The sequence below is a fragment of the Clarias gariepinus genome, chromosome 9 (assembly GCF_024256425.1).
Source record: "Clarias gariepinus isolate MV-2021 ecotype Netherlands chromosome 9, CGAR_prim_01v2, whole genome shotgun sequence".
NCBI classification, from domain to species: Eukaryota; Metazoa; Chordata; class Actinopteri; order Siluriformes; family Clariidae; genus Clarias; species Clarias gariepinus.
The window spans coordinates 8,659,853-8,679,165 of record NC_071108.1 but is presented as its reverse complement, the minus strand read 5'-3'; the positions used below and the strand labels follow the sequence as shown (position 1 = coordinate 8,679,165).

The 19,313-nt window shown below is 38.7% G+C and overlaps 1 protein-coding gene across 1 annotated transcript in view; it reads left to right on the top strand.

The window, feature by feature from the left end:
- pde4d (phosphodiesterase 4D, cAMP-specific) overlaps positions 1 to 15,959 on the top strand; it is a gene marked incomplete at its 3' end in the record, with an annotated part of 34,699 nt that extends 18,740 nt beyond the window's left edge. The window contains exons 7-15 of the mRNA XM_053504516.1: positions 7,795 to 7,888; positions 8,048 to 8,223; positions 8,702 to 8,800; positions 8,935 to 9,099; positions 10,888 to 10,987; positions 13,112 to 13,266; positions 13,364 to 13,486; positions 15,012 to 15,194; positions 15,480 to 15,959. Of these exons, the coding sequence (XP_053360491.1) occupies positions 7,795 to 7,888; positions 8,048 to 8,223; positions 8,702 to 8,800; positions 8,935 to 9,099; positions 10,888 to 10,987; positions 13,112 to 13,266; positions 13,364 to 13,486; positions 15,012 to 15,194; positions 15,480 to 15,959 (1,575 nt within the window). The remainder of the gene's footprint in view (positions 1 to 7,794; positions 7,889 to 8,047; positions 8,224 to 8,701; positions 8,801 to 8,934; positions 9,100 to 10,887; positions 10,988 to 13,111; positions 13,267 to 13,363; positions 13,487 to 15,011; positions 15,195 to 15,479) is intronic.
- Between the last annotated feature and the right edge of the window lie 3,354 nt (positions 15,960 to 19,313).

The window sequence follows — 19,313 nt, the reverse complement described above, 5'->3', positions numbered from 1 at the left end:
GCTGACATGTTTTTGGGAACTCAGGGGAGAACATGTGAAGAACATGTGAAACTCCACAGACAGTAACTAGAGCTTAGGATTAATGAGTTTGCTTTGAAACTGTAGACATGAGTGGCATTTGTGAAAAGTCCTGAACTGTTTAGTTGCTACCGTGTATTTATGAGATTAGTTCATAAAGTCATTATTTTGCACAAAAGGTTGTATTTACAGGCCATCTTATTGAATAAGAATTATTGGCACGGTTACAGGAGGTGACCACCTATAGGAGATTTTGAAGCAGTGTGTTCTACAACTTTACATATCCTGAGGGAATATTGTCTTTAGAAAGAGTCTGTGCACTGAAGATGGTGACTCAACTTAGTAAAAAGCTTTACATTGTTGTCGATTTGCATCTGATAACCATCTATATGTACAGTCCCTTGTAAAAGCATTGGTTTTGCAATTAACTGAAAATTAATGATGTATATGAATATTCAGACAAAACAACAATTTGCAAAGTCTTGAAAAAGCTAGAAACCATTGGTGTACTAACGAGCAGACCTCGAACAGGACGGCGATACGTTTTAAGAGCCTAAAAACAACTGTCAGTGACATCAACAGCATCCTCCACAGGGCGGGGGTGAAGATTTTACAATCCACTCGAGGGCAGTGTTATAGACCACAAGAGGCAAACCACTCATCAGTAGGAAGGATCAGAAGGCTAAACTGACATTCAGAAAAAAATAAAGAGGAGCTGCAAAAGTTAAGGAACTAAAATTAATCTCCATTGAACGTACAAACCCTTTTGGTCAGGCCCAGTAGAGATAGCTTCATAATAAGGCTTTCATGGGATGGGCTGCTTCTAGGACAGGCTAGCTAATCTTTACTGATGATGGATGATCTCATGATGAGAGCAGCAGAAGAACATTCCGAATGCCAGGTTACAGAGACATACATGCAGTCTAATTGGGGGGAAGTTGAAATCATGCAGCAAGAAGACGAAAACACTGCCAACACAACTACAGACTTCATCAGGAGGAAAAGTGGAAGGTTTTAGAACGACTTACCATGAAGGATTGACTTGCCGAGTCAGTCATTAGATCTTAAACTAAAGGAGCAGCATTTCTTCTCCTGAAGAGGAAACTGAAGCGAGAGAACCCTAAAAATCAAGCATGCAACGGAAAGAAGCTGCTGTACAAGCCCTGGAAGAGCATCACAAGAAGAATGCAATAGTTTCGTGATGTTACTGGGTATCTGATGTGGTGCAGTTATGTGTTGATGGTGCAGTAATGTATTCTTATTTACTCTAATATAGGACTCTGCAATGTTTAATATGTTTTTCTATTATTTAAGGTGTCATGTTATGAGTTGTTTAACACAGCTTCTTTAGATGTAAATATCAGGGAATTTGTCTTATGTTGATCTTTGAATATTACAAGTTTCCAATATATAGTAAAAGCAAAAACATTGACGTTGTTGTTCCAATACTTTTGGAGAGACTGTGTGTATACATGGGTGACTTTTGGCTTATGCATGTGTGACTGATGTATAATACCCTCCACGTAGTGGTTAGCACAGTGGCCTCGCATCTTTAGGGTTGAGGTCTCGATTCTCGTCTCAGGTCTGTGTGCATGAAATTCCTCCAGTCCCACAGTCCAAAGATATGTAGATTAGGTTAATTGGCGTTCCCAAATTGCCCATGTGGGTGTGCGTTAATGTACATACCATGTGATGGATTGACACCCTGTCCACCATGACCATGTATACTAAATTAGCAGAAGAATGAAATGAATTACTATATAGAAGCACTCTTGTTTGGATTTGGACTATCCTTTACATCAGGATGGTTGTGGGATGATTGATGCGACATGGGGTAAAACAAAATGCTTCTCGTTCGAACTTCAAGAAACAGCTGAACTGTTGCGCTGTGAGATTTGGTCTTTTCCCTCATTGATTCCCTCATTTTGATGTAATGGTCTACTGTTCCAGATTTTGGAATATTGCTTTAATTGTAAGTTTGGAATTGTAATTTTTAAGCTTATTTATATTTTTATATAAATTGATATTTGATTTTTTCCATTATGATGAATGAAAAGCAAACTTGCATGTGTGCAGCCTCATATTTATATGCCATGGAAATACAGTAGATAATGAACAAAGACACTGAAAAGATTCTTGAAGCCTGAAAGCTAATTTAACAGATGGAATAACTGTTTGCGTTATTTAAAATATTCTTTAAGGATATCAGAAATGTTGTCACATACTGTATAAGAGAAACAGAATCAAAGCTGTTTATTAGAAAGAGAAGTTAATATAAACATATAGTGTATAATGTTTATTCATTTCGCTCATTAAGAATGTCAGTACTTGTGGGGTTGACTGTAGTGTGTGAGTGTAAGAGAGAGAGAAAGAGAGAGATTGTGTATGAGCATGTATACGTGCGCTATAGAAGTCAGGCTTTTAGACACTGACATTTATACTAAACAGATTCCATACACATTTCCTGTCAGTGGAAAAGCGTTCCGTTAGGAAAGTAATATTTCATTGACATTATTACATAAAGTCTCTATCTCTGGACTTTGACTTGTTTATGGAGTTTATTTTTAAATCAATGCCACACATTCAAAATAGAGTTGCTATTTAGATCTCAGTCTACAGGAAAAACATTTACAGAGAAATCACAGCTAAGAATTGGCTCACTTGTGGGTTCTTTTTTCCCCCCTTCGCCACCAAGAGTGAGTGTTTTAACACCTTGCAGATATTTCGACAATAGAAACAACACACACACACACACACACACACACATGCACTTGTCCGCATGAGCCCACACCGCCCGATTATGACTGGCTCATCTGCTCCGGGAAAGTTGTAAATGAGGCAGCGTTCTATTGCCATCTCCGAGGGAGCCGAAGTGTGAAACAATCCCACGTCACCCTGTTCGGCTCATCCTCTTCCTTTACTGTCCACACTATTGGAAGGAACTATTCTGGGACCACCGAAAGGCCGTAGCCGATCATTACAGGATTTGCTTTTACAGTATAATCTCTAAACTCTCAAAATCCAGCTTTTTTATTTAGTTATTCCTCTTGAAGCATATTGTTCTGCAACTACAGTGAAACATATGAAAACAATATTTGTAGTTTTGAGAGTGAAGATTAAAGCTAAATCTTGAATTGCTATTGGTTCCTGTTAGTGTAATGATGGATTTGAGCTCCAGGTTCAGTCCAGAGTGTTCACACTAAGGTTTAAATGTACTCCCTGTGTCTGTCTGGGTTGACTCTGGGTTTTCCAGTTTCATCCCGTATGCTAAAAAACATGCTCATCAGTACTTTGACAAGTTGCCCCTAGGTGTGAATTTGAGGTGTGAATGTATAGGTGTAGGTACATGTCCGTGATGGAATCACAACCTATTCCCACTTCAATCCCAGGATAGGCTCTGCATCCACCGTAAAGGATAAAGCACTTATTTAAAAAAAATATTATTATTTTTTCTTTTTTTTAGGTAACTTTAACATTTCCATCTATTTGTATCTTACATTCCTCTTTTGAAATTTCCCTGCTGTGGGACAAATAAAGGGATATCTTAAAAAATTCCAGAAAGAACTTCAGTTCATTGTATATACTCCATTTTATCTATATCAAATGTCTTCTTTACTCAATAGCTTGTTATATTTATAATAATATACTGTATGTGCTTACATAATTCTCCTTCCTTGGACCATTTTTGGGGGAGGAAATAAGTGCATCACAGCAACACTCCACAAGAAATCACCATCACACTTTGGCCCTCGTCAGAGTCGAATCCTTACTCATGCTTTGAGAACTGACTATTCTTCATATTAAATTAAATGATGTGGATTAAGTTTAAGACGTGGAAAGAAATGCTTTACTTTACTTTAATGCTTTAAAGTGCCTAAATAAGCTATTTAAAAACTGGTTGTTTATGTAACAACCTCAGCAGCAAGCTCATTTCTCCTCTCGTCTGTTCCAGCCACTCGGCGTTCAGCATCAGCAGTACTGTACACTAATCACAGGCCTTATCATCTGTCATACTCCGCACCTGTTTCTTCATCTTATATCTATTTGCTTGAATGATTTCCAAGTCACTGTGTGGCTTAACAAATAAAATAGATTAATCTGAGACGGGTCAGGTACAAGGAGTAGACTGAAAATGAGAACCAAAGTCCTTCAGGAAGCCGGGAGAAATATTCCTAAATACTACATAAAAATACGGGAAAGTCTGACTCTTTGGTGGCAAAATAAAAAAGAAATAAGGGGTAGCTCGAGAAAAGCATACTGTATATCTATCCCATTTATGTAGATGCCATTGTGTTGAGAAAATCAGTGTTATTTATTTCACCTTTCAGTGGTTTCAGTGTTATGGCTTATTTATATATTTAGTGTTAGCCAAAAAAATAGAACCCGAGGCTATAAAATTAAGACTAAAAGAAGACCAGGCATTTTTCTTATTATTAGTGTTTATATTATTCTATTTATTTATTCTGGTCCATGCCCATGATAGCCTCACTCTTCTGTTCTTAGATGACCAGATTGAAACCTGACGTGTCCTCCTGCTATTGTAGCCCATTCACTTAATTTATTTACTTTATTTAATTACGTAAATGTAATTAGTATTTGCAGATATATGCGGTCAATTCCTAAATATGTTAAGTAAAAACTTAAATTACAAAATGCCACTGATATTAGCACTCTGTCCTGGATTTGTGGCTCTAGTGAGCATGTAATTGCTGGTTTTGGATTACATACAGTAGGAAAAAGCAAAGCTGTCCAAATTCTAAATTGTTTATGAGGTTTATGGAGTTGTGCATCTAAACTAAACATGATCGTAATTGTCAGTTAATTATAACATCTGAGTTGAAGAGGATTAAAAAAAACCTTGCTTTGTTTTGATTTTAATTCCAAATTCCCAATTGTAGCTCCAACATCACGTCTGACTTTATGGAGACAAGCTAGTTCTGTTTCTAGTGCCTTCGTGTTATCACAGAACAGAACAAGTCTCATTTAGTGACGTCATCATAATAGCTTCTCACATATGCTCTCTGACTCCCCACATGAGCGAGACTTGTGAATCTTCCTCCTCTCGCTGAATATTTAATACCCTAGGATGAAACAATACCTACGTTTCAGTTCTGTCGTGCTGATTACTGACACTTACACACACACACACACAAAGCATCATCGCACTATTGCACCGTCTCCAGTACTCCATGTTCATTTGCTCATTAGCAGGTATCATGGGGTTTGCTTGGAGCGCTCCGCTTTGAGCTGCACAGCTCCAGGGAAGAGGGACAGGGCTGGACCGAGAGAGAGAGATCCCGCCTCTCAGATTTGCATAGCCCTCAGCCTGTCCAATAAGCTCGAGCAGCTTCCACAGCCTCATACTCGGAGTGTGCGTGATTGGCAGCCGAGCCGAGCGGAGGCTGCAGCCTGAGCTGCTCTCACCTGAATGATGATGGTGTGAAACAGAGCCTTATTTGGAAGATGTTGACGGAGGGTCCTCTGCCTCTCAGGCATGAGCATCTCTGAGTTCACTGTGTGCTTTAGAAAGATGCTTTCGGCTCACACGATTGTCTGTATTACCTGGAATCCGGCCCAGCTGTATACGGGATGAATGCAGGATTCTTGTGTTTTCATGATGATTGGAGAAATGTCTGGACCGTGCTGCTGTTCTAGCTTGTTGTGGACGCCCGAGAAGGAATATTCTAGTCACAACGCGTTGATCAAATTGTTGTTTTATTGTAATTTTCATCTCTCCAGCTAAGCTGTGCTATTTTTATCTATTATCCGGACAAGCTTGCTTCTCAAAATGCCTGAGGCAAATTACTTGCTTACCGTTTCTTGGGGATACATAAAGGTAAGCTGGTCATTGACACGTCGTTTCATAATGAGAAGAATCTATTTTTAATTCCTAATGATTCTATAGACTTGTTATATCAAACGCGGATGATTGTTTTTTTTCTGCTTTGTATTTACACCATCGTCAAGCGCTAGCTGCATAAACATTTCATAACAGATGGACCAATAGAAATGAATTCTCGTTAAGTTCATCAGATTTGAGTCCTTCAGTCCTTTCGGTCGTGACTTAGGCATGTGCATGTCATCACTGATGCTTATCGTAGTCCATGTTTTTGCTTCTGATTCAATTTTAATACTGTACAGATGAAAACTTGATATTTACATCAACAAAATGCATATAATAAAAAAATAAATAAGTATATTAATAATAAGACATTGTAGATTGCAGTGTTTCTGACTCACGACCTGGTTAAATTTCCCAAGAAGCATTGATAAGGGAATAATAATGTACTAATAATTCATTTATACTGTGTGGATATATTATTTTATACAGCTAAATAAACTGATTTATTGATGGAGAATTAATCTCGCTTGCTGCTACTTATGTTGGGATGTGAATGTACGACACCTTTTTTAAATCATGTTATTCAGTGATTACTCAGGAGAGTAACAAATAAGGGAAAATAGGCGCTACAGAAAAGAGTAAGGAATGTCAGGGAAAGATGTAGCGGGCCAAATCTTTAAGTCTCGTCATAAAAAAAAAAGAATGAAAGCGAGATCCATGGAGAGGAACTGGAATTTACTCCGAAGTCGTGATCCACCATCAGGCCCTGAGAGTTACGAATAAATTGAGTGTTTTTCCCCCCTTTTGTCTATTAATTTGTACCTTTTGAGAGACAAAGTTTGTTTTATGACAGAGACACTCTCAGAACTATATGGTCCTGATATGTGGATGTGTGAGACACTGATTTGATCAATTTAGTGAAACGTTTATACCCAGCATTAGAGGGTTTGTTCGTTTTCCTGTAAATTAGTTCCTCTGAGATAAAAGTTTTTTTTTTTATGATAACAAAAAAGATACAGAGATCCCCGGGTGTGTAAAGGAATCTTGACCCAGTGTTACACTGTAAATTGAAATGGTGTGTATACAGTATACTGTATGAAGTAGTAGCTCAGACCTGAAAGGTTTTCTTATGAAAATGAAAAGTATAGCACAGACAGAAAGCAAGGTGAATGTGTAAACGAGCTGATTTATTGATTGATTGCCGCCTGTTATGTATGTACAGTACTGTTTTAAATGTTCGAGCCCTTTTTATTCGCTTTTCACACAACTGCTGTTGTTTCTCAAATAATGATTCTAAATGAACAACCAAATGTTGTTGTTTATCTTGCTAGTCTCTAGCTGAGTCCTCACTGCTGCCATTTCTATATCGCACTTCCCACACAGTTTTTTTTTTTTTTCCTGTCATGTAAATTGTTTGTAATGGTTCTCATTCCTCTGTGCCTAAAAATTATTTGAAGCTGTCGTTCATTTTATTTTGCTTTTCTCTATTGGTGCCCATGTAGTCTTGCATTGCTGCGTGTTTTTTTTTTTTTTTTTTTTACACAAGGCCTGCTACCCCGTGATGGAGCGTGTCACTGTGACCTCGTTTTTTTTATTTGTTTTGTTTTTTACGTCTGAGATAGTGCAGATTCCATCTTCTTGTGTTTTGGCTCGTCTGAGGAACTCGGCCTTGAGTATCCAGACCATCTGGAGCCTAACAAGTCTTTGAAAATAAGAACAGCACAAGATTATGTTTTGGTCCTTATCTTGCTTTTGGTGGACTGGGAGCAACAAATACCTTTCCATGTGATTTAATAAGATGTCAGTTTTATTCATATCAAAATTCACCTGCCATTTCAATAGGAATTTAAATAAGTTTGTAGTTCATGTGGAAAATGTTTGGAATAACTGTGTATGTGGCAATGTTTAACCCTGCGTGTCATGTGCCATCACAGTTCAAGAGGATGTTGAACCGAGAGCTGACCCACCTGTCCGAAATGAGCCGCTCTGGAAACCAGGTGTCCGAGTACATCTCTAATACTTTTTTAGGTAAGTGTGGTGACTAGGGTCATGCGCATGTTCATAACCTTGTCATGATGCCGTGAGCCATAGTGTAAGGAGCAAGCAAAGCTTACAATAATATATGCTATTTTTAGCTTTACTTTTACACTTGTGTGTGTATGCGCATATATTTGCGTGCCTTCACAGACAAGCAGCACGAAGTGGAAATGCCGTCTCCACAGTCACAGAAGGACAAGGAGAAGAAGAAGCGGCCGATGTCCCAGATCAGCGGCGTAAAGAAGCTCACTCACAGTTCCAGCCTCACGAATTCCAACATCCCTCGCTTCGGAGTCAAGACCGACACAGAAGAAGCACTGGCCAAGGTGTGTGTGTCTGTGCCACTCGGCAGAAAAATGATGGATGCAGTGGCGTCTAGTGGAATGAAACCTTACTTTAGACTAATCATTTTTGTCATTCCTCAACTGGGGGTGTTTTTTTTTTTTTTTTTTTTTTAAATAGGTGGCCAACCTCAGCCCTTGAGAGCTGCAGCCATGTATGTTTTTTAGTTACTCACTTCTAAGTACCTGGATCAGGTGTGTTCAGTCAATCGAAAGCAGGAAGGAGTGGGCCAGACAATGTGAATGGGTATCTATCAGCTTTAGCACCTGATCCAGGCTTCTGGTCTTGAGGACCAGGGTTGGCCATCCATGTGTTGTTTAATCTGTATGGAAAATAGTGGATAATCCCGTCTACTTCAGGGATTTGAGGAAATTATCGACAATAGATCAGCAGATGCGCTCACTTTTTTGTTTTTCTTCTCTACAAGTATAAAACATCACGTTTGTTGTGTTTCCATTGCAGGAGCTTGAAGATGTGAACAAATGGGGCCTTAATGTTTTTAAAGTCACCGAGTTCTCTGGCAACAGGCCTTTAACAGTTATGATGCACACAATATTCCAGGTGTGTACCTTTTATTTTATTTGTTGTTTCATTTGTTTGAGTTTCTCAGTTGGCATTGGCGATAGTTACTGCTTGTGGTTCAGTTTTTTAGTTCATCTTCATGTTTTTTTTCCCCTCTGTCTGCTACGTTACAGGAAAGAGACTTATTAAAAACGTTCAAAATTCCACTCGACACTTTTATAACGTATCTGATGACGTTAGAAGACCATTACCATAGCGATGTTGCCTACCACAACAACATCCATGCTGCCGATGTGACTCAGTCCACTCATGTGCTGCTCTCCAGCCCTGCTCTCGAGGTACTACACAACACTCTCCAGCCCTGCTTCAGTTCATCTGGTTTAAGATACCAACTTAGATGAAGAAAGTTAAGACTTATTTAATGGGTTTCCAGCAGCAGTTATTCACCAAACGCTTAAATAAAAAAGAAAAAATCAGGAAATTGATTACGTTTATTTGAATAAATCTATATTGTATCTAAAATATAACTCCACACTTGGTTTACTTAGCACACTTATGATGCTTATCTGGTATCTTTTGTTTTTCTACCTTATTGCATGTGTGGAAAAAGGAACAGATGATTTTAGGAAAAAGCATCTCTTTGTATGAACAGCAATGTTGCTCGAAGAATAGAATAACGTATAATTTGCAAAAAATAAATTTTTCAGGTAAATGGTTTCATACAAAGTGGCATGAGTACCACTCATTAACAGCCAGTAACCTTTAGTCCAAACAAGCAAATAATATAAGTCATTATGGATTACAATGATGTGAAACACTAATTAGGTTTACACGGACAATATTTCCTCAATCTGAAATCGAATTGAAATCATTCTAATTAGAGACTTAACTGGTTACAGGGACTCTGATCCAATAATCCACAAAGCATTTAATCAGAATATATATTTTTGGAGATGCGCCAAGCTTTTGATCTGCTATAAATATAGCAGAAGAACAAGATTTTTTGAACAAGGTTCCCATTTTTTTCCACTAAATTCAGTCTCATCTGTGGTTGATTAAAGGATTTACTACATGTGTAATGGTCAGCCAATCAGTGAGTCCCAGCGGATGGAAGAGAGATGTTCTCAAAGACTTTGTGGATCAGGAATGGAAGCTTAATTTTTGTCCCCAAAAAATGTATTATATCACCTAATGGTGCTTCCTTATAGGGCAAACATCCGCAGTAAGAATCTGTTAAGAGAAAAAACGGGTGACATGTTTACATGACTATTATTTACCTATTGAGCAGATTGTGAGTGGTTTACTGTACAAAACCCTTGTCATTCTGATTGAAAATTCATTCCGATCAGACCAGATTGGGTCAGACTGTTCCGACCGCTGTGTGTACGTGATGCAGTTTTATTCTGATTGGATCTGATTCTTAGTGGAATATTAGAGTCCATGTAAATCCACCTGTTGTGGAATTTATTACTAATATTATACAATGCAGACAAATTGTTTGTAAGTAGCTTCTGTAATCTTTAACGCTGTCCTGTCCTCATTATGTCTCATCAGAATATCATTCTGAAGGTTGTTCCAGCCATTAGTAATTAGTAAACTGTTTCACTTTAAAGTATACAGTTGTAGAAGAGGAATAATTTATTATCGCACTATCCAAGAAGAGGATGGGTTATTTTAAGGATAGAAATCTGGATTATCTGGAAAGCTGCTTTCTCGTTTCTATTCTTGAAAACATATATATACTATACACACGCAATTGAACAGAATAAAACTACAAGGAAAAAGCATTTCAGTTAATAGATTGTGTATGAAAAGAAATCCAACTGTCATGTCATGTGAACCTTCTCAAGTGATTTTTTTATTTTTTTATTGTCGGATTACTTAAGTAGGTTTTGCAAGGTAGCGCTTATTTCTGTGCATGTGCACACACTTAGAGTTGGTTAAAGTAGCTTCATTATACTATGCTGTAATAACACACTATTGTGCCGATTATCTGCTGGTTGCATTTCTCTGTCTTAGTCTTCGAAATGTGGTTGTGTTGTGTTCTTTTGTAATTTTTTCATTTTAGTGAAGTGAACAAACTCTTTTTTTTTTTCTTCTCCTCTTCTCTCTGTTTCGTTCAATAGGCTGTTTTCACAGATTTAGAGATTCTTGCTGCCATATTTGCCAGCGCAATACATGATGTCGATCATCCTGGCGTCTCCAACCAGTTCCTCATTAACACTAGTAAGTTGTATGCTGTCCCCTGCCCGCAGCGCAGCGCATCAAGCTGACAGAGTGAGAACAGGCTTATCAGTCCAGATATTGTCACCATGACCCACTATCTATTTGTGTCTCTGCCTCTGTCCTCTAAAAATAAACCTAGTATGGACTCCAAGCTGCCGCTCTTAGAATATAACCGCTCTAAAATTGCACTTTTGTCAAATGTTCCATGCCTTTTTTGGCCTACATAGAGTGTGTGAAATATTGCAGCTTCTAAGATGAGTTCGTTTTTCACGTGCGCCAGCTGTGTCATTAAGTCAAACAGCTGTCGGTACACGTGACCAACATGATGAAGATGGCTGACGAGAGTGACAAGTCTCACGTGTTATGCCATTACACAGGGTCCTTTTGCTCTGAGCCAAGCACAACGCACTGTACTCAGCTTAGCAGCTTTTATTATGTAAAGGTCAACGATGGCGAAGATGGTGTGGTCATCGCTTGAGAACATGTTGAGTATTAACGTTGTACAGAGGAAGAGTTACACTACCAACATGTACGTGTTTGCGCACGTTCTCCTTTAGTGGTTTTTCTCTGTACATCAATACAAAAGACGTCTAAACTATGAACATACGTGTGGATTTTTATAGCAAAAAAAAAAAACCAACAACCCATAATATGTTTTGTATTTCAGATTGTCCAAAGTAGCTACACTTAGCTTTGATGATAGCTTGGGACCCCCGTGATATTCCTTCATCAGATTTACAAATGTTTTCCAGTTTACAGGATGTCTTATCAAGAGCTCATTTGTGATATTTCTTACCTTCTTAATGTGCATCAGACAATCTGTTAGTGCTACTACAACTACTATACAAATCCATATTATGGCAAGAAACTCAATTAAGTGAAGAGAAAAGACAGTCCATCATTACTTTAAGAAATAAAGGTCGGTCAATCCAAAAAATCACAAGAACTTTGTATGTATCCCCAAGTGCAGTCATGGAAACTGGCTCTCATGAGGACTATCCCATGAAATGAAGACCAAGAACTATCTCTGTTGCAGAGGATAAGTTTATTAGAATGACCAGCCTCAGAAAGCGATGATTTACAGCACCTCAGATTAGAGGCCCCTTAAATGCTTTTTAAAGTTCAAGCAGCAGACATACTGTATTTCAACATGCACTGTCCAGAGGAGACTGCAGAAGTCAGACTTTTATGGTTAAATTGTAGCAAAGAAGAACAAGCAGAAGAGATTTCCTTGGGCCAAAAAACATAACAAATGGACATTAGATGTGGGAAACTGTGGAAAACTGTCCTTTGGTCAGATGGGTCCAAATATGAATTTTTTGGTTCTAACCACCATGTCTTTGTTAGATATACGTAGAGAAGGTGAACAGCTGGTTCCTGAATGTGAAGCATGAAGGAGGTGTGATAGCATGGGGGGGTGCTTTGCCAGTGACACTGTTGGTGACTGTTGGTATCCGGCATGGCAACCGCAGCATTTTGTAGCGAAATGCCATGCCATCTGGTGGAACCATCATTTTTTCCAACAGGACAATGAACTCAAACACGCCTCTAGGTTGTAAGAGCTGTTTGTTCAAGAAGGAGAGTGATGAAGTGCTGTATTAGATGACCTGACCAAGAAAGACACAATCTCGCCATCTAATTCCAACTGAGGTGGTTTGGGATAAGTTGGACTGGAAGGTAAGTGAAAGGCAGCCAACAAGTACTCAACACCACTGGGAACTCCTTCAGGGTTGTTGGAAAACCATTCCAGGTGACCCCATGTGGCTGCCTGATAGAACGCCATGAGAGTGCCAAGCTGACATCAAAGCTAAATGTAGCTGCTTTGAAGATTACTTTGTTCTGGGTTATTTAACACATTTTTGTCGACTACATAATTCCATATTTGTTCTGTTATAATGTCAATGTCTTCAGTATTAGAATAAAAAGTTGAAAAAAAAAGACAAAACACTGAATAAGAGTGTGTTTCCTGGTACTGTTTGTCTGTTAATAAAAAAAAAAGTTATGCCCATATTTGCATTATTTTTGGGAGAGCTACAAAATACGCATACACTGGATGATAACATAAATGTTTCTAAAATGTGTCATTTATGTGTCATGGTTTATATGTTTGTTTGTTTTTCTCAGATTCCGAGCTGGCTCTTATGTATAACGACTCGTCTGTGTTGGAGAACCATCACCTGGCTGTGGGCTTTAAGCTTCTGCAGGAGGAGAACTGTGACATCTTCCAGAACCTCACCAAGAAACAGAGACAGTCGCTACGCAAGATGGTCATCGACATTGTGAGTCACACACTATTTATCTGCACTCTATCTCGTTATTAGTGCTGTCATTACAGCCGAAGGGCTTTTTAATGAGTGTCCTTTGGGTCATGTGCAGGTTCTGGCGACAGACATGTCGAAACATATGAATTTACTGGCAGATCTGAAAACCATGGTGGAGACAAAAAAAGTGACCAGCTCTGGAGTTCTTCTGCTGGATAATTATTCAGACAGGATACAGGTTAGTTATATACACAACACTGGCAGTGTTATATACATGATAGGAGTGTGATGGATTACGATTTCAAATAACATCTTCAACTCTCAGGAGGCATAAGCAAGGCCAGACAGCATTTCTGCATTTCTCACTCTCATAGCTACAGACATGTCCTATTAGCTTTACTGTAGTTAATAAATAATTTCAAGTGGTTAGATAGAAAAGAGTTACAGTGGAGCCTTGGATGAAGAGCATAATTCGTTCCGGGAGTGGGCTCGTATTCCAAAACACTCGTAAACCAAATTGAATTTTCTCATAAGAAATTAGGGAGAATTATAGAAATTCTAGTGGTTAGCACTGTTGCCTTGCACCTCCAGGGTTCGGGTTTGATTCGCACCTTGGGTCTGTGTGCATGGAGTTTACATGTTCTCCCCATGCTTAGTGGGATTCTTTGCAAAGTTTTATTCCGGCTAACTGCTGTTTCCAAATTACCCATAGTGTGTAAAATAAGTGTTTGCATGTGTGTGCCCTGCGATGGATTGGCACCCCATCCAGGGTATTCCCTGCCTCATGCCCTAAGTTTCTTGGAATAAGCTTATGAAACATTTTAATTCAATTTAAGTCCATTTTGTTTATATAACACTTTGTGACATTGTACAGCAATAAAAATTCCAGTTACAGTACGAAAAAATGCAAAAATGATTTATTTAGATTTATAAGTTCATCATTTACGATAAGGAAGAAACATCAAGACTCAAAAGTGAACCCGCTGTCATTCGTGTGATACCAAACAGTGTGACCATAAACAGTGTGACCCCTCTATAACTACATACTAAAAGCTATAAAGCTATAACCACTTTGTTGAGGTTTTTGACCAGCTGTTCGCTTATCGAGACTCTGGGAAACAAAACTGTTCACAGCAATTTCAGTCCTTAGTGACTACAGTCATAAGTCGTCACCATGCGATATCCAAGGCCATAATTATGAACATTACAATAGGTGGAACTATGTTCAGTTATACGGTACAGACCATATGGGGACATCCTTAGCAGCAGTCTGCATGTGATGAAACTCAAAACCTGAAATAGGGCATCAGGATGGATCAGGCACTTCTGGAGGGCAAAAAAGGTCAGGATTACTGGGAACTCAGGAGTGCCCTGTGTAACTTGACCTGAGAGAGGTAAAAGAGATGTGCAGTCAGGGGGGAGGAAAGGGAAGAAACCATGACGACAGTCTTTTCCTTAGACGGTCCTTCCCTCACCATCCTCTTTTTGTCCTCTTTCTTGAAATTAATAAGATAAAAGGTCACAGCTTGTCATGTCACAAGAAAAGGCACAAAGTCCTGTGTTCTGAAGACTTCCCTGTGTCAAAACCCTACAGCTTTTCTTCAGACCGCTATGAAGCTCTACCACTGGAAACTTACTAAAAATAGCTAACCACTTTCTGACCAATCAGTATAGTGAATTCAACAGCACTGAGAAACCTAAGGGACAGTACAGAAGCATCATTTGAGTTTGATCGTCTCGTTTTTGGACTGCTTGTGACTCAGGTGCTACAGAACATGGTGCACTGTGCAGACCTCAGTAACCCCACCAAGCCCCTGCAGCTGTACCGGCAGTGGACAGACCGCATCATGGAGGAGTTCTTCAGCCAGGGAGACCGCGAGAGGGAACGTGGCATGGAGATCAGCCCCATGTGTGACAAACACAATGCTTCAGTTGAAAAATCCCAGGTAAGAGGCCAATGACCTGTAGAATTTTATACCCAATTTTGACCACAAGGTGGCGAAGTCATTATGTTTCTGGGACATCTGTTTGCCACAAGATTTTTTTTCCTAGCATCATATCTCAGGAGCGCACATTCCAGGCAGTCATCATAGAGTTATATATGATTATGTAATGTTGGCAATTTCTACCAGCTAGTCAGTTCAGTAATCTTCACAAAGTCTATATAGGTGTAAAAATTTGTTAAATTAAGCTTTTAGGGTTCCCACTGAATTGTGTTCATTCTCCTCCAGGTGGGCTTCATCGACTACATCGTGCACCCGCTGTGGGAGACGTGGGCAGACCTAGTGCACCCCGATGCCCAGGACATCTTGGACACGCTGGAGGACAACAGGGAGTGGTATCAGAGCACTATCCCACAAAGCCCGTCCCCCGCACTGGACACAAATTCAGAGGGACGGCGCACCACCACCCACGACAAGTTCCAGTTCGAGCTCACGCTGGAGGAGGACGGCGAATCGGACACTGAGAAGGACAGCGGCAGCCCTCCAGATGAGGATGAGGATGAGGAGGAAGAGGATGAAAACAGCTGCAGTGACTCTAAAACCCTTTGCACACAGGACTCGGAGTGTACCGAGATTCCTCTGGATGAACAGGTGACTGAGGGCGAGGAGGTAGGAGAGGAGCAGAGAGAGGAAGAGGCGGAGATATCAGAACCCTGTGTTTTAGTGGAACGGGAAGAGGAGGAGGAAGATGAGGAGGAGGAGGAGGAAGAGGAGGTGTTAGAAGAAGAAGAGGAGGAGGAGGAGGAGGAGGCGGAAGAACAGGACACTGCCAATACGTAACACAGTATGAGACAGCATCCGGACTTCTTTTATACTAGACATGAGAGCCACTTATTTATGGATAAGCTGTAGGGTTTTTCATATTTTTATGTTTTATTTTTGTGTACGTGTGTACTGTACATCCTTATCCGAAAATGTATATTCATTTTCCTGTCGTCATCACTGACATCATGCATATGGTCCTCGTTTTTATTTTTATTTTTTTACCTTTATCCATGACTAGTGTATTACCCGTTTTTGTACTCAGGAAAGTCTTTTCCACGCACACATTAGAAACAAAAACGTTTTTTTTTTGTTTGGTTTTTTTTTGTAATTTGTGAATATTTCTGTTTTTAAATAGGGTGGTATTCAGAAAACAGATTCATGTAGTTTTCATGTTTATTTGCCAAAAACAAAAAATCCATCCATCAAACTATCTGTTTTTTTTTACTTGTCGTTTGATGGGAGCTTCATTGCATGGAGACACATGCGGCTGGTAGACGTTCACTACACAATTTGAATGTTATTTCTTCCTCAAAGTCTAGATCTACTTTATTTGCAGTGCTTAGTGTAGATAGACTTTCATTACCAAAGCTAATAGAAATGACTCATGGCACAAGGAAATCTAAAAAAAAAAAAAATTACAATCGGCAACTGCCAAAGATTTTTTTTTTTTTTTTTTTTTTTTATTGTACGTGTGTGAGAGACGTCTTTGTAAAATCACCTATTTGTTCCTAATTCCATGGAAAGAATGCTCGATTTGGTACCGTTACATAGTAACTGACACAAATTGTGTTTTTTTTTTTTTAATTAGTTTTTTTCCCTTCATTGTTGCATAGACAAGCCTTAAAATTTTGTTGCGTGTCAAAACATGAACAAGCTTCCTGTTTCTTCATCTCTAACGGAAATTTTTAATTAATTAAAGTTGATTTATAAACATACCGATAAGACGGCACATCCAAAAAAAAAAAAAAAAGGTTTTCACTCTTAGGTCTTAGGTCAGGGTTGTTTGTTTGTATGACGATTTTCTGTTCAGATGTCGCTGGTGCCGAAACAAAACTTGCTTCTAAATGTCTCTCTGTTGCTCTGTTTTATATCCATTAACCGGACCCTGTATTAGGAACACCTGCACACGTTGCTTGTTCGTGCGAGAATCCCATCAGACAATCATGCAGCAGCAGCACAATGCATAAAATCATGCAGACACGGATCAAGCGCTTTAGTTAACAATCAGATTAAACATCAGATCTGATTTCAGCAACTTTAACCGTTGCTGGTGCCAGAAGGTCCAGGTTTCTTTTTTTTTTCTTTTTTTTTTAAGAAACTGCTGATCTTTTCAGAAACAAAAAAACATCCAATAGTGTTCTTTGTTTTACACACCATTCAAGATGAAACTAACCTTAACTTAAGCATAGTTTCTAGCTTTTTCCGACGACTTCTGGGTCGGATCGAAAGCCTGCACCCACATGGGCCTCTTTTTGGATCCAGTTTGACATCCCTGGTTTAGATGATTGTGGGGGAACGAGTCTGAGCAGAAGCACTGATGTTCGGCATGTAAATCATACTCAAAAGTGTTGAGTGTTCAGTGCTCAGTGTGTTATAAACACTCATTAGTTTGAGATTCAGCAGGAACCTTCACAGCAGTGTGCGTTAATGTTTATAGCTGGTTTAGATGAGCCTTAGGCTGAAGGCCAGCAGGTTGTCATTGTCAACGCCGTCGTCGTCCTCTTCGCTCCTAATGTGACTTTCTGCTCAAACATGCACTCATCTGCTGCACCTTGAAACCTTTTTTTTTTTTTTTTTTTTTTACATTAGTTTGCGATTATGAGCCTCTAATTTCTGTTATTTTGATTTCTACGCCTGTAGCATGGCGAGATCAAATCCAACCGTAGCAGCAGAACGCTGACGAGCGAGCACATGTGAGTTTATTTTGATTCAAATGCAGTAACTATAATGTCATCATTTGTTTTTCTTTCTTTTTTTTTTTTTACAAATAAGACAAAATGTATAGACACCCTGCATTTAGGAACAGCCCGTCCTTGAACTTTAGATTTCGTGTCTCATTGCCAAATGATTTCTCTCTCTCTCTCTCTCTCTCTATCTGCTAATCCTCAGCCAGGTTCCTTGCTTTCAGTGGTTTCTCATTTCTGTCTGTTTACATGTATTTATTGTGCTGTACAGTACATACTATTGTTCTTACCATGTTGTAAATGATTCTATCATCCCTAATGGTGATGGTGTTGCTGTATTACAGAACTCTTATTGAGAGAATGTTTTATTCTTATTCAGTATATTAAGGACCCATCTATAAACATCTCCTTTGAGATTGTTTTGCGTGGAAGAGTGAAGAAATCCAATGTTTTTGATGTGTTTTCTTTCTTTAGAGAAACAGCAGTCCCTTGGCCAGAGGGTTGTGCCTTAATAAACTTTTTTATTTAAGTTTCTAATCTTCTTGCTGCACTAAAGGAAAAAAATACACATACTGGCTGGAAATTGACCTTAATGTATTTTAATATTCTTTATTTTTCCCTTATTTTAAGTGTAAGAGATTAATATTTTTTTTTTGTGAGTTGATGAAAAAAGGCCAGTATGGAGGAACATTTGGTGTCTAAAAGTATATCACCACATTTGGCAGCACACTGTAATGCTGGGTTTTTTTTGTTTGTTTTTTAACAGATCGGATTGATGTGTTTTTATAAGCTGTCAACATATTATTATGTGCTTAATTATGGAAATATGTGATTTTTATATATATATATATATATATATATATATATATATATATATATATATATATATATAAAACTATACAGATCCTCTGGAAGTATTAGAAAAGAAAAGCTCATATTTTTATTATTATTATTTTTTTGTTTTGTTTTTGCTACACGCTGAAATTTGAGTGTAAAGCAAGAGATCAAAGTTTGAGCTTTCATTTCCTTGTATTTACATCTAGATGTGTTAAAGCATGACACCTTTGGCGCCAGACCATCATTTTTATGTAAGCAAAAGTATTGGAACATACAGTCGTCAAGTATAGAACACTTAACATTCGGGTGCATATCGTTTGCTTTGCAAAAACTGCGAGTTAATCAAGCCGGTCTCACCGACTTCACCAAACTGTTGGGTTCTTCTTTCGTGATGTTTGTTTTGGAGGTTTTCTCTCTTCAATCTCCTCTTCAGCATGTGAAACTGGTTTAATATCCGTTGGCCAGTCTAAAATCTTCCAGTTTTTCCACCCTGATGAAGTCATAAGTCCCTTGCGGAATGATAAAGTTCTTCAAGATTAGATCGAATGCATTTATC